The sequence below is a fragment of the Natator depressus genome, chromosome 11 (genome assembly GCF_965152275.1).
Source record: "Natator depressus isolate rNatDep1 chromosome 11, rNatDep2.hap1, whole genome shotgun sequence".
Classification (NCBI taxonomy): Eukaryota; Metazoa; Chordata; order Testudines; family Cheloniidae; genus Natator; species Natator depressus.
In genome coordinates, this window is record NC_134244.1 from 22636185 (window position 1) to 22649150 (window position 12966).

A 12966-nucleotide genomic window follows, 5' to 3' on the forward strand; every position below is an offset into this window, starting at 1 on the left:
TGAATGAAGCAGATTTGTCAAGCACTTTGTCTGTGATTACTGAATGCCCCAAGGTACCATGATGAAAGAGAAATTAAGAAAATAGCCTGAGTGGAAGAACAGAGAAGTTAAAATCTCCACTGGAGCTGACGCTCTCTGGAAATGTGAAAGGCAACCAGTGGAAGTTCAAACAGTAATTCATTCTCTATCTGCCAGCAATGAGTGCCAGTAAAAAGGAAGACGGACAGAAGGTAATGTTCTTTTTTATTTTAGTGGGAGAATAAGAAGCACTGAGCCTTCACTTTTGCCTGAATAGTTCTGAGAAAGGGACCAACCAAAACAGGTTAAGACAGATAAGTCCTAGGACATGAAACCATCAGAACAAATTGACTTACTGCCTCCTGACAACAGTTGTATTGATATCTCAAGGGAGATATCAAGAGAGAGTACAAGGTACCTCAGAGACTAATAGAATATCGTTAGTAAATGTAATTAGTAGGGTGGTTATAAATATTTGAAGGTCTGTATTTATATAAATGTTGATTGTTCATGGTTGTTAAATTTGGCTGGGAAAGGAAGTTGTGGGGACTGTACTTTTTAAGATATTTAACACAGAAGCAATTGAAGCTGAGATACTGAATGAAGCATATCTCTGTCCAGCAGCTTGTCTCTGAGTGACTGCTAAACACCACACAAAGACCCAAGACACAGATGGTGAGTGAGATGGATGGAGGCACATATGTCTTAATTCACATAGGGCCAACCCAGGGCCCCTTCTAGCTGACACATCAGAGGCTTAATAGACAAACAATTGCTAATGCTTTTCATTTTCATCTACCACAAAGTGACTGAATTTTGACAAACACAGAAATTAAAATATATACGCTACTAGATATCCATATTATGTAAATTGCACTTCATACTGCTCATCCATCTGCCATCATCCGTACTAAGGCTGCTGACTCTTGGTTGTAGGCTACCTATATTTATTCATCTGTTTTACTCACCCATCTCCCAGGTTGTTTGTTTTTTAATTTGACTAGTCCTGCTGCACTTTCTAACTTCTATCCCCTTTCTAACAGCCAGTTAAAATATTTATTTCAGTTGCACCACTCAAGTGAATAAGTGCTGCTCAGTGAGAGCAAGGGTTGCATAATTGAGTGTTATGTCTAGTCAAATGTCTATCCCCTTCTCCTCAGGTCTGGCAAGAGAATTTGGTTTATGATGTTCACTAAAGGTATGTCTACATTCGGAGCTGGGGATGTAAATCCTAGCTGAAGGAGACATACCCACACTAGCTATGACCCAGCTAGTATGCTAAAAACAGAGTGTGGCTAGAGTGACAGCAGGGGCCCAGCTAATAGGCATGTACCTCAAGGTCGCTAGCCAATGTTCCCTCTAATTTTTGACAGGCCGTGTGCACAAAAAATTTCCTCTGTGCAAATTGTTTGCTTCTGTGCAAATTTTTGTGTGCGCGGTGTTTTGCAGTGTGCGCGGGGTTTAGGATCTGTGTGCGTGCACACGCACGCAGCTTAGAGGGAACAGTGTCACTAGCTACTTGCACCACTGAAGCTACATTCTATTTTTAGTTATGGCTGTGGCTACACTCTATTCCCAGCACGAAATGTAAACACACCCTAATCTGGTAGCAAAGATCCATTAATGTATCTCTACTTGAGAGAAAGTTAAATTGCTTATAGTTTTTTTGTTTGTTTTTTTGGGTTTTTTTCGTCTTGCATTTAATTTTGCTGTGGTCAGAGGAATAAGTTTCATGTATCTGACTTCTAGTTAACTGCAGATGGTCACGTGTTCAGAGATAGTGTTGTTTAGTCTGTACATAGAAAACGCAGGTCTGTGGAAAAAGCTGTTCTTACCACTACGTTGTTTGCATGTTTAAGAACTTCCTCATTCTTTGTCTGAAATGGCTGCTAACTGCAGGGTAATGTGGTTTTACTATGGAGTAGAAAGATGAGCTTTGTGAAATTACTTTTAACACTGTGTCAGTTTTTGATGTTAAGGTCAATATGTGCCTAAGTTACTTTAAGTAACTGAGTTTATTGTAATTCCAGTCTGTCACATTCTCTTGCTGCAGATGTGACACTGTACTGTGTAACTTATTTAATTATATAATTATATGTTTACTGAATGTTTGTCTTTATATTAGCAAAAAGAAAAGGAGAACTTGTGGCACCTTAGAGACTAACAAATTTATTTGAGCATAAGCTTTCGTGAACTACAGCTCACTTCATCGGATGCCTGCAGTGGAAAATACAGAGGGGAGATTTATATGCACAGAGAACATGAAACAATGGGTGTTACCATACACACTGTAACAAGAGTGATCAGGTAAAGTGAGCTATTACCAGCAGGAGAGAGGGGGAGGGAGGGAACCTTTTGTAGTGATAATCAAGGTGGGCCATTTCCAGCAGTTGACAAGAAGGTCTGAGGAACAGTGGGGGGGAAATAAACATGGGGAAATAGTTTTACTTTGTGTAACGACCCATCCACTCCCAGTCTTTATTCAAGTCTAAGTTAATTACATCCAGTTTGCAAATTAATTCCAATCTTTATATTGTTGCAGTCATGTTGTGAATATTATATTTAGAATTTTTTCCATTACTAATAGTTCTGTAACTTACTTGAATTTAATGCAGTATTTTGAAAACCCTGTTAGGATGATGTAAATTTAGAAAGCAAATTGCTTTGGCTTGCATTTTTAGGGACAGATCTTGAAAACTGTACTCATATGAATAAGAATTACTAACATGACCAAGAGTTGCTAGGTCAGACTCTTGTACTTTGTTTTTTTAAAGGCTGCAGGTCTGTAGTTCTTTAGTCCTTTACCACATGTAGTAATGCTATTGGTGCATTCAGCTGGTGTTTTTTAACCCTTGAGACTACGGATTTATATTGCGTGCATATGACCCTCTTAAACATTTATTTGGCCAGCAGCCTGGAAAAGATCAAAGTTCTATGGGTTAAACTACCTTCGGCAACCTGGTGAACTGCTATTAGAGGGCAGAAAGCAGAACAAATTTTCTTCATGTGATAACCTCTTTTAAGACGTTAGTGATTCAGCTTTAAGTAAAGACTCATGCCTTGTGGCAGCAGCGTGTTAGGCGGAAAGTACCGTGAGTAATCAGCTCTGAACACTTTAGGAAAATATTGGGGGACAGTTGAATAATGAAGATATGATGATACAATTATATAGGCAGAGAATAGAACTATAAAATAGTATAAAATTGATCTAAAAATAATCAAATTATAGTTCTTAACCTAAAGGTCCGTTCCCTGTAAGTTTGATAGGATGGTTTGTTAATATTTCCTCATTGAGATTTTTTTTTTCAGTTAGTAAACTATGTATAAATGGCAAAAGAGAAATATCCACACTGTTATTAGTGGCATTTATGTTTGTTTTGTAGCTTTAAAATGGAAAATGCAAGGATAAAACTGATATTTGTGCTGAGAGACTATATAATGACTGTAGAATATTTTTTCTCAGCGTTACTTAGTGTCCTTGAAGCAAATGCCACAGTCCTCTCTGTGTTCTCCTCATGAAGTTGTGTGAAGACAGCCCCAAGTCCATAATCAGAAGCATCAGTAGTCACAAGTGTGGGTAATGCAGGACTGAATAGTGCAAGTACTGGATTATGTACAATCAAGTCTTTCACCGTTTTGAAACTAGCTTGTGCTCCAACCCTAACCCCCAACCACAAAGCAACTATGCAACAGCCCACTTATAGTATCCAGAGAGAGAACATGTATAGATAAGACTGATAACATCAATGATAACAAATGGGCTTTTGTTTCATCAGCAAATTTTGCCAGCCGGTCTTTGCAGGCTGTTTCGTTTTAACCTGTTGTCATTGAATGGGCAGTTTCTGATGTGAGCTTTTTTTTTTTTTCCCAGGGGTGTAGTAGGATCACTCGCACTGTTGCTCTATTCTTCCATGATTTAATATGCCTTCGATGTCTCCTCACTCTGGCGTGACGCAAACCCTCTATCACACATGCGTGGTGCACTTGTGTGTTGGTGGGCAGACAGCTGCTGTATTTTCAACAGTTTTGATCTATTAGTGCTTAAACTGTGGAAGTCTGAACACTGCAGCATTTTAGCTGGACACAGAAACTTTTAATATTAGATATCCTTGTGTATTGTGATAATATTGCAAATCTTTAGACAAACTTGAACCCCCCCCCCCCCCCCGGGGCAGATTAATTTATTCTTTTGTCTACTGGCAAATCCATAAAAAAGCTGACCAGGCCAGTCAAATACCAGCCAGGCAGTAACCCTAGTTCCACTAGAAACATCACTTCTTTTCTGTTATAAAAAATAAATGCTGTCTCTAGAAAGCCAAATAGGCATCAGAAAGTTGAAGGAGAAAAAGTAGAGGAGGAAATCACATCACCTCAACTAAATTTAAAAAAAATTAGCCTTGTTCTGATCATTTTTGTTTCAGTTAGTGAAAACTTGTCCCATTTTGACAGAATTCTGAAGTGAATTCTTCAAGGAAGGATGAGGCTTTTGCATTAATGGGTCTCTGAATTTCAACTGGAGAGGAATACAGCACATATTTTTTTCAGTTACCTGTCAATAATTGGGTAAAACTGTGTTTACAAAATTCTCAATAAATATCAGATAGGATATAACAAATCAATGTTGAGAATTGTATGAAATAATTGCATGGGTCTGTTCAGCAGCAATTAGGATGCTCAATTATGCCATAAAGGCTGCACAGGCTTTCATGGTTTAGCATCCAGCAAGCCTAACTCCTATTCCAAAGACACAAATGTTTACTCATTCTGGTCTCAGAAACTCTGGGTTTCTGGGATTTCATTCCTCAATGGGATTTTGATTGATTTTATTTTGGTAGTTTTATCTTATTTTATAATGTTTATGACACATCACATACCTGCAAACGGTTATTATTCATTTATAGCATCTAGATATTTGTGGGTTTTTTTATTTGCTGTCAAAACTTGATATAAATAAGAATCTTAATAAATGGAAGTCATTGATCAGATATAGCAAAATGCAGCATTGACAGGGACAAAGGACCTTATCCAAACTCTACTGGACTTAATAGAAAGACTCACTTTTATTTCTGTGGGCTTTGGATCATGCCTCAAGTAGGGGCTGGGAGTAATGATATTTGCTTGTCAGGCAAAAGATAGTCATCTGAAGTACAGTGGTCATTAATTCAGGGTGATAACTATTGGGCATATATAGGCCTTATTTAAAAATAGCGAATAGTAAGGCTAAGGGTGAGATTTTGTACTGTGCCTCTGAGAGGGGAAGAACAGACCTCGCAGCCTAGGAGAAAAGAGGTAGGTGGGGGTGTAAGGTGGTTTTAAATCACATTAGGCCTGGACAGGCGGCCCCTGGTGTAATTTAGACCTGCCCCAGATACCTAAATTACAGCTGCCTCCTAGGGCTTCCCTATGGGACTCAGTGCTGTCTGAAGAAAAGGAGTACTGGTGGCACCTTAGAGACTAACAAATTTATTTGAGCATAAGCTCACTTCATTGGATGCATGCAGTGGAAAATACAGTGGGGAGATTTTGTATACACAGAGAACATGAAACAATGGGTGTTACCATACACTCTGTAACAAGAGTGATCAGGTAAGGTGAGCTATTACCAGCAGGAGAGAAAAAAAACCTTTTGTAGTGATAATCAAGGTGGGCCATTTCCAGCAGTTGACAAGAACGTGTGAGGAACAGTAGTGACGGAATAAACATGGGGAAATAGTTTTACTTTGTGTAATGACACATCCACTTCCAACTGCCTTTTAGCTAAGGCTGTAGACCAGACTCATTGTATCTCTCTCTCTAAGTGGTCTCAGTGCCATTGTGTTCCACAAAGACTGAGACACCTTAGAATGTGATCCACACAAGGCAGAATTCTAGGTGGGGAGCAGCCTAAGCTAGTCAATGGCAGATGCTGACGAGAGGTGTGTTTGCTAAGCCCCACTGCTGTCTCAGATAGGTGCCTTCCTGCAGCCCGGATGAAAGCACCTATCTCCGCTTAGCGATCCATGAATGGGAACCCTGCTCCTGGAGTCAGAGGGCTTAGGAGCCTAAGCTGTTTCTTGCCAGAATGAGTTACATGCCTGCCTCACTTTACACAAGTCAGCCACAGCAGGCAGTGCCTGCTTACAGCCCAGTGGCTAGAACACTTGCCAAAGAGGTAGGAGATCCTGGGTCAATTCCCTCCTCTGACAAAAGGGCTTAAACTGGGGTTTCCTATTTTTTCAGTCAAGTGCTCTAATCACTGAGCTATAAGATATTCTGACCTGTGGTTCCCTCAGCGTCTCCTGTTGAAGTTGTTCCAGTGTGGGTAAATAATGAAAGTGGGACTGGACTTGGGATCTCCTATCTCCCAGGTGGGTGCCCTAATCACTGTGCCACCAAATAATTCTTGTTCTTTCTAACCCATTTAAGTATGTATCCACAAAAGGACAATCATTGGACCAGAGAGTGTGAGAATGATTCTGTTGCCCAGTACTTAGGGCATCCACTTGGGAGGTGGGAGATCCTGGGTCCAGTCCCCCTGCTCCAAACATTTTCATTATTTATCCACAGTGGAACAGCGTCAACAGGAGAAATTGAGGAACCACTTCTTCTGAGACGAGGGTGTCAAGGTTCCTTCCCCACTCCGAACTCTAGGGTACAGATGTGGGGACCTGCATGCAAGAACCCTTAAGCTTATTCTTACCAGTTTAGGTTAAAACTTTCCCAAGGTCCTTTGCCTTGTCCTTGAACAGTATGCTGCTGCCACCACCAAGCGTTTTAAACAAAGACCAGGGAAAGAGACCACTTGGAGACACCTTCCCCCAAAATCCCCCCAAACCCTACACCCACTTTCCTGGGGAAGGCTTGATAAGAATCTTCACCAGTTTGTACAGGTGAACACAGACCCAAACCCTTGGATCTTAAGAACACTGAAAAATCAATCAGGTTCTTAAAAGAAGAATTTTAATGAAAGAAAAGGTAAAAGAATCACCTCTGTAAAATCAGGATGGTAAATATCTTACAGGGTAATCAGATTCAAAACATAGAGAATCCCTCTCGGCAAAACCTTAAGTTACAAAGAGACACAAAAACAGGAATATACATTCCATCCAGCACAGCTTATTTTATTAGCCATTAAACAAAAGGAAATCTAATGCATTTCTAGCTAGATTACTTACTAATTTAACAGAAGTTCTGAGGCTGCCTTCCTTATCTGTTCCCGGCAAAAGCATCACACAGACAGACAAACCCTTTGTTCTCCCCCCCACCCCCTCCAGATTTGAAAGTATCTTGTCCTCTCGTTGATCATTTGGGTCAGGTGCCAGCTAGGTTACCTTAGCTTCTTTACCCTTTACAGATGAAAGGGTTTTGCCTCTGGCCAGAAGGAATTTTATAGCACTGTATACAGAAAGGTGGTTACCTTTCCCTTTATATTTATGACAGAGGTGGACCCCTGTTCAAATCCTGTCCCCTCCCCTCCACCTCGGGCAGAGAATCGGGAATTGAGCTTCTGTCTCCCACATCCTAGGCAAGTTTCTAACTACTAGACTAACAGTTATATTACCACCTCAGCCTCTGGCCAGATTTTGAATGGGACCCGAGCCATAGGCAGCCTTAGCACAGCTACCAGATTGGGCCCTGCAGACAGCCTAGGTGGCCGAATGTCTGTCTTCCCCAGCTTGTGAAATGTTCTGGTTCTTAGGCATTGTGACACCTAAAGTAAGGCAACAGGGTGTATGCCCAGAGTAGAAACACAAGTGCCTGGGGAATTTTTACCCTAAAAACTTAGGCACCAAGTGAGTTTAGGTGCCTACAGCATTTGGCAGCAGTTTTATGGATCACAGTGAAGCCAAAACTGGGCCTTAAGCTCCTAAACCCCAGACTTAGGCACTTGAGTGCCTTTGTGGATCCCCTCTAGCATCCACATGGTGCACTGTGACTATAAGATCTCATCTGTACTGATTTTGTGTCTGGCTGAGTTTCTATCTATCTATCTATCTATCTATCTATCTATCTATCTATCTATCTATCTATCTATCTATCTATCTATCTATCTATCTAATATGACCCCTTTCACTGTAGTAGCTGTAGGTTTATGGAACAATGAAGCCAGATCAATAAAGCAAGGAATTTGCAGGAGGTTATTTGGCCATATTACTCTGTGGTAGAATAATTTTTACTGGAGGTATATGTAGGTAAGAAGAGTGGAAGAATATAGGCCCAGTTCTCAATTGCACCAGAGTTCTGCTTGATACAGCTGGAGGGGTTGGGGAAAGGTGGCTTTAAACCAGTTTTCTTTCCCTAATTCTCAGAGCTGAGCTGATCTAGTGTGTAATTGATAGGAGCCTTTCCTTTGGGCTGTTAAAGGGAGTGACGTAGAGTGCATTCTAGCTGCCTGGAGATTTCTTTAAACTGGGCCAATACCCAACTAGCTGATTAAGTCAGTTTTTCCAAGTGCTCCTTGTGCTGCAGAACATAGCAGGGGTTCAGTAAGAACTGGCCCATAAAGTACATAATAGTTAATTCACAAAAAAGTACTTCAAAGGCAAATATTCTTTGACAAAAAATCTGTTAGGCCAAATTTTCAAAAAAGCCTGTGAAAATGTATCAAAAATGTATTAAGGGTAGTTTTTTGTGCTCCAAACACTTCACCTCTAGGTCTCTCTGTTTTTCATGTGAAGACTAGTGGGTTTGCAGATGTTGCATTTGTGGTTTGCATACTCTGGAAAATATGGCCTATCACATTGACTGGTTGGCCTGTGTTTTCCCCTCTCTTTCTCAGTGCAGAGCAAGTATAATGTTAAACCCAAACTGGTATGTGGTCTAGTAAGAGTGAAATATTATTTCAAATCCTGTTCTAGAAAACAACACTTCCAATCATGCCTTTGTCTGCCATCAGTGTTTCCTTTTTCTTTCTCTCACTTTCATTATTATTTATTTATTTATTTCAGTAAGTGAAAAAGCTGAAAGTGTTTGAAGGTTGCACAGACTGGAAAACAACTTCAAATGTAGCTACACACCTGCTCTCTTTCAGAACACAGATTGAAGAAACAATAAAATAATAATGCTGTCCCTGGCTTTGAGTTCTGCAAATGTGAATGACACTCTAGAACTTGTTACCGCTGTCAGTTCAGCGGTAGAATTTAGAAGCTGCTGATATAATTTAAAGAGGAAACAGCACTGTATCTGTATTTGGGGCTACAGCAATATGTTGTCTTATAAATGCTTGAATTGATCAATTGTAGTTTGCCATCCCATTGAAATATTTCACTTTATAAAAGCTTGGATTCAAATAAATCTTCGATGTCAACTAAAGCAGCATTAGTGGTCTCTTATCAGCCCTTAGTGAATATGTATCCTGTAGAATTTAAACTATGATGTTTTTCATTTTAAGGTGAAATTGAATGACTGGAAAATGGATTCATCTTCTCATGGGTTCCCAGTGACCGTTTTAGAACAAACTGCCTCGCAGGTAGGATGCAATCCAGCGGATCAGAAACTTGCTTTGCACTTAGATGAAGAAGATGAACTGAAACACCTCCGTGAATGTTTCCATATTCCAAAAGTCAAGGATCTACCTCCAAGTGAGAATCATACTTCTATTGGGGAGTTTTACATCTTCTGCATATGTTTTTTCATAAATCTTTGGAAATTGTCACCTATAAGAAAATGGAGCAATTGCAGACATATCTGAGCACAGTACATCCTCAGTGTTGCTAAATCAATCCATCAGCTTATTCTGACACAGAATACTTTATGCTCTCATTCCCGTCCTGAATTAAATGTGAAAATATAGTACTTACATAATGCTTATGCTGTCAGTCAGCTTCTTTGAACAATATAGTGACTGATTGAAAATTATAGGCAAAAGAATTTTTATCTAGTGGATTGAAACTGCAATGTCTCTAAGAACTTACAGCGCAGCGCAATTGCTTCTTCAGTACAACATAGTTTAGTGTTATGTATTTTGTTACAATTATTTTGTGGTAATGGAAGAGACCGTATATATGTTATGTTAGAGTATATAATATTTTATTGTTAGGACTCAAGAGGAAATTAATACAGGAGCTTAAGGGAAATATACAGGGCTATCTCTTAAGAAAAAAGATTGATGTGGGCAAGTAAATCAGTACGAACCATTTATTTGAACAATTGCTCCTCTTTTTCTGTTCATGAATTTTCTGCAAATAGAGCAAGACTTTCCCAAATATAGTAATTTGAAATTAATCACTAAATATCTGTGAATAATTTTTTGGTCTGAAGTTTGCTTGTAAACAACTCGTTGTGAGCACTAGAAATTTAAACTGTTTTGATTGGATAGTCACAATGTGTTTCTGTTCCACTGATTGGATCAACGTAAGTATTAGAATCAGGTTTCTTATGTGAAAACTCATAATTATACACTGAAAAGTCTCTTTTTATCAACATTTTTACAATATTCAATTAATATTCCCTTTTTCATCAAACAATCCTGCCAGCATACACATCGATAGATGTTCATAGGAAGCAAAGGTGTGATGCTAAAAAAGAAAGGATGCTAATACTTAAATTCAAGTGAGTAATTGAAGAATAAAATAACTATTTAATTTTTTTGTATTATTTTCTCACTTCTATGAAAGGACTCTGAATTATAGACAGAGATGTGTAGCATTTGAATGTCAGGCTTGGGACCAGCAAAAGCAGAAATGAGTGACAAACTTATAGCTAAAGGGCGAGCAAAAAAACTGGTACAATTTTAATAATGCGTGCATCATCTTCACCAATGTATGTAGGGCAATGTTAATACCTTTTCTCATGATAGTTGTTAGAGAGCTTATTCCTTCACTCTCCCACTTCCCTGGTCCTTCTCGCATGAACAGAGAGCAACAATACCCGAAGTCCGAAGGTGCAAACAATTCGATGTTTATTGGGGTGAACTTCCAGCAAGCTTAAATACAAGTTCCTTTTTCCTTATTTTCGAATCCCAACTTACTTCCTGTTTGCCCCTAATTTATATAGTAATATTCTTAGCTATACCTTAACCAATCATTCTACTGAAATTTAACTAACCAATCCTAACATATTGTAACATGATTAGCTAACCAATTATATCCCACCACCTTAATTAGATTACACCCAGCAAAATTAATTATACAGCAGACAGAAACAATCACAGAACCAGACAGAGATTATACAGACAAACAATAGCAAAGTTGGAACTCTAGTGACAAAACAATACAGAAGTGAGGATTTCACATCCCAGCTATTGATAAGTGAGTTCTTGCCAGACAGGATGCTATCAAACTAAGTTTCTTTTTACATTTTCTAGGCACTTCCCTTTCTCTGGAGGTGATAGGAATTATCAGGACAGGATTGTATTCAGGACAGGATTGTATTCCTAACAGCCCAATAGCACCTTCTTTCAATGTGACTAGTTTGGAATGTGAGGATGTGACTGTTCGCTTCCTAGCTTATGGCTGCCTCTGCTGCTTAGCCAAAGGCCTTAGCCTAAGAACAGGGCCTCAAACAGTCACAGTAAGAGAGGGCCCTTACACCAGCAGACAGTGATTTTGATTCTTTCTTTTATACCTCTAACTAGCCAAGTGATAAGAATACCCCTAAATTCTTAAAGTACAGGCTTTTGCAGACAGGCCTGAATATCTATATCCTAACACTCCACCCCTTTTTTTTCTTTTTCTTTTGGGATCCTCCTGCCCAGGTATCCCTGGAAAAGCATAGGACATATGGCGACACATTTCCTGATAGGGCCAGGCATCAAGGTGGAAGGTGTCGGTGCTCCATCTGTCCCACTGCCCCTTGTGTAGTACCATGCCCTGCACCTTCTCTCGTACGGGCATACTACACCTATTCCAATTAGTGTTCCAGACTTCCCAGTATAGTGGGCCCGAGAAGGTTGGGTCCGGGTTGTCTAGTACACTTGGGGGGGCTTACTACATTACTTATAGGTTATAATTAGTGGCTGTTCTCTAGGGGGTTGTGCCCCCCTTGATCGTTTCCATATGCAATGTAACACACATATAGTTAACAATACACCAGCTGCTATGATAATCCACAGCAACACCGAGAGTCCTGACCACTGCAGTATGGTCCAACATCCTGGCCACCACCAAAAACACTGCTTCTCCTCCTTTGATAAGGTTAAAATTTTGTCAGCGCCATCCTGTAGTGTGGATTGTAAGTGTGTCCAACTGTTGGCGCTTGCAGCAAGTTGCTCTTGTAATCTTTGTGTACTTTTGTCCATATTGTGTGTCCATTGAATATCCACAGTGAAATTTGGTATTGTCCAAACCAATTCAACTACTTGGTACGGTATGGGGTAGTAGGTGCTGGTTCGATTGTTTACAACAATTAAGTCCACTGATCCATTGGTGCACCATAGTCCAGGTGGCAGTGTATAGAAGCTCATAATTTTGTCATACACTGGAAGGATTTTGCCTCCTAGTGTTATATTGCAGGATTGGATACATTCCCAACAGAATACACCGTACCCCATATACATTACCCCTAAATGCCCCCCCTTTGCAATAGGCCATTGATCCTGCTCCTCCATAGTCATAGGAGAGGGGCACATCCATATTCCTCCTCTGGATATACAACTGCTTAATGTGATGACAGTCCAGTTTACCCCATTCCATCCCCCCCACCTATTCCCTAGTGGCTCCCAACGTGCTCCCCCTTCCCTACTTACTCCCATAGGGTTCAAGGGAACCACCTTATTTGCATTTCCTTCCCATGGTATCATAGTAACAATTACACAAGAACTGTCCCCACAGGTCGGGGATGTTATTTTCCAGGTAGATGGGTATGTTTTTGCAATTGTGGATAGATATGGGCTAGCCTCCCGATTTAATACTGAAGGCCATTGTTCTGACCAAGCATCTCTCATAATATCCATTAACATTATTAACTGAGCATTTTGAATACCTACGCACACTTCTCCCCATGTTAGTCTTCTGAAGCCATCCTCTACCC

At 40.0% G+C, this 12966-nt stretch overlaps 1 protein-coding gene across 4 annotated transcripts in view; it reads left to right on the forward strand.

The window, feature by feature from the left end:
* The first annotated feature begins 1787 nt into the window (after positions 1 to 1787).
* KYNU (kynureninase) overlaps positions 1788 to 12966 on the forward strand; it is a 99270-nt gene continuing 88091 nt past the window's right edge. Inside the window, exons 1-3 of one of the 4 annotated variants that reach the window (XM_074966808.1) lie at positions 1788 to 1918; positions 2144 to 2325; positions 9389 to 9578. In XM_074966808.1, coding sequence (XP_074822909.1) covers positions 9410 to 9578 — 169 coding nt within the window. In that variant the 5' untranslated portion in view covers positions 1788 to 1918; positions 2144 to 2325; positions 9389 to 9409. Of the gene's footprint in view, positions 1919 to 2143; positions 2326 to 3039; positions 3111 to 9388; positions 9579 to 12966 lie in introns of those variants that run through there. The other 3 variants (XM_074966807.1, XM_074966806.1, XM_074966809.1) reach the window with 3 other exon arrangements.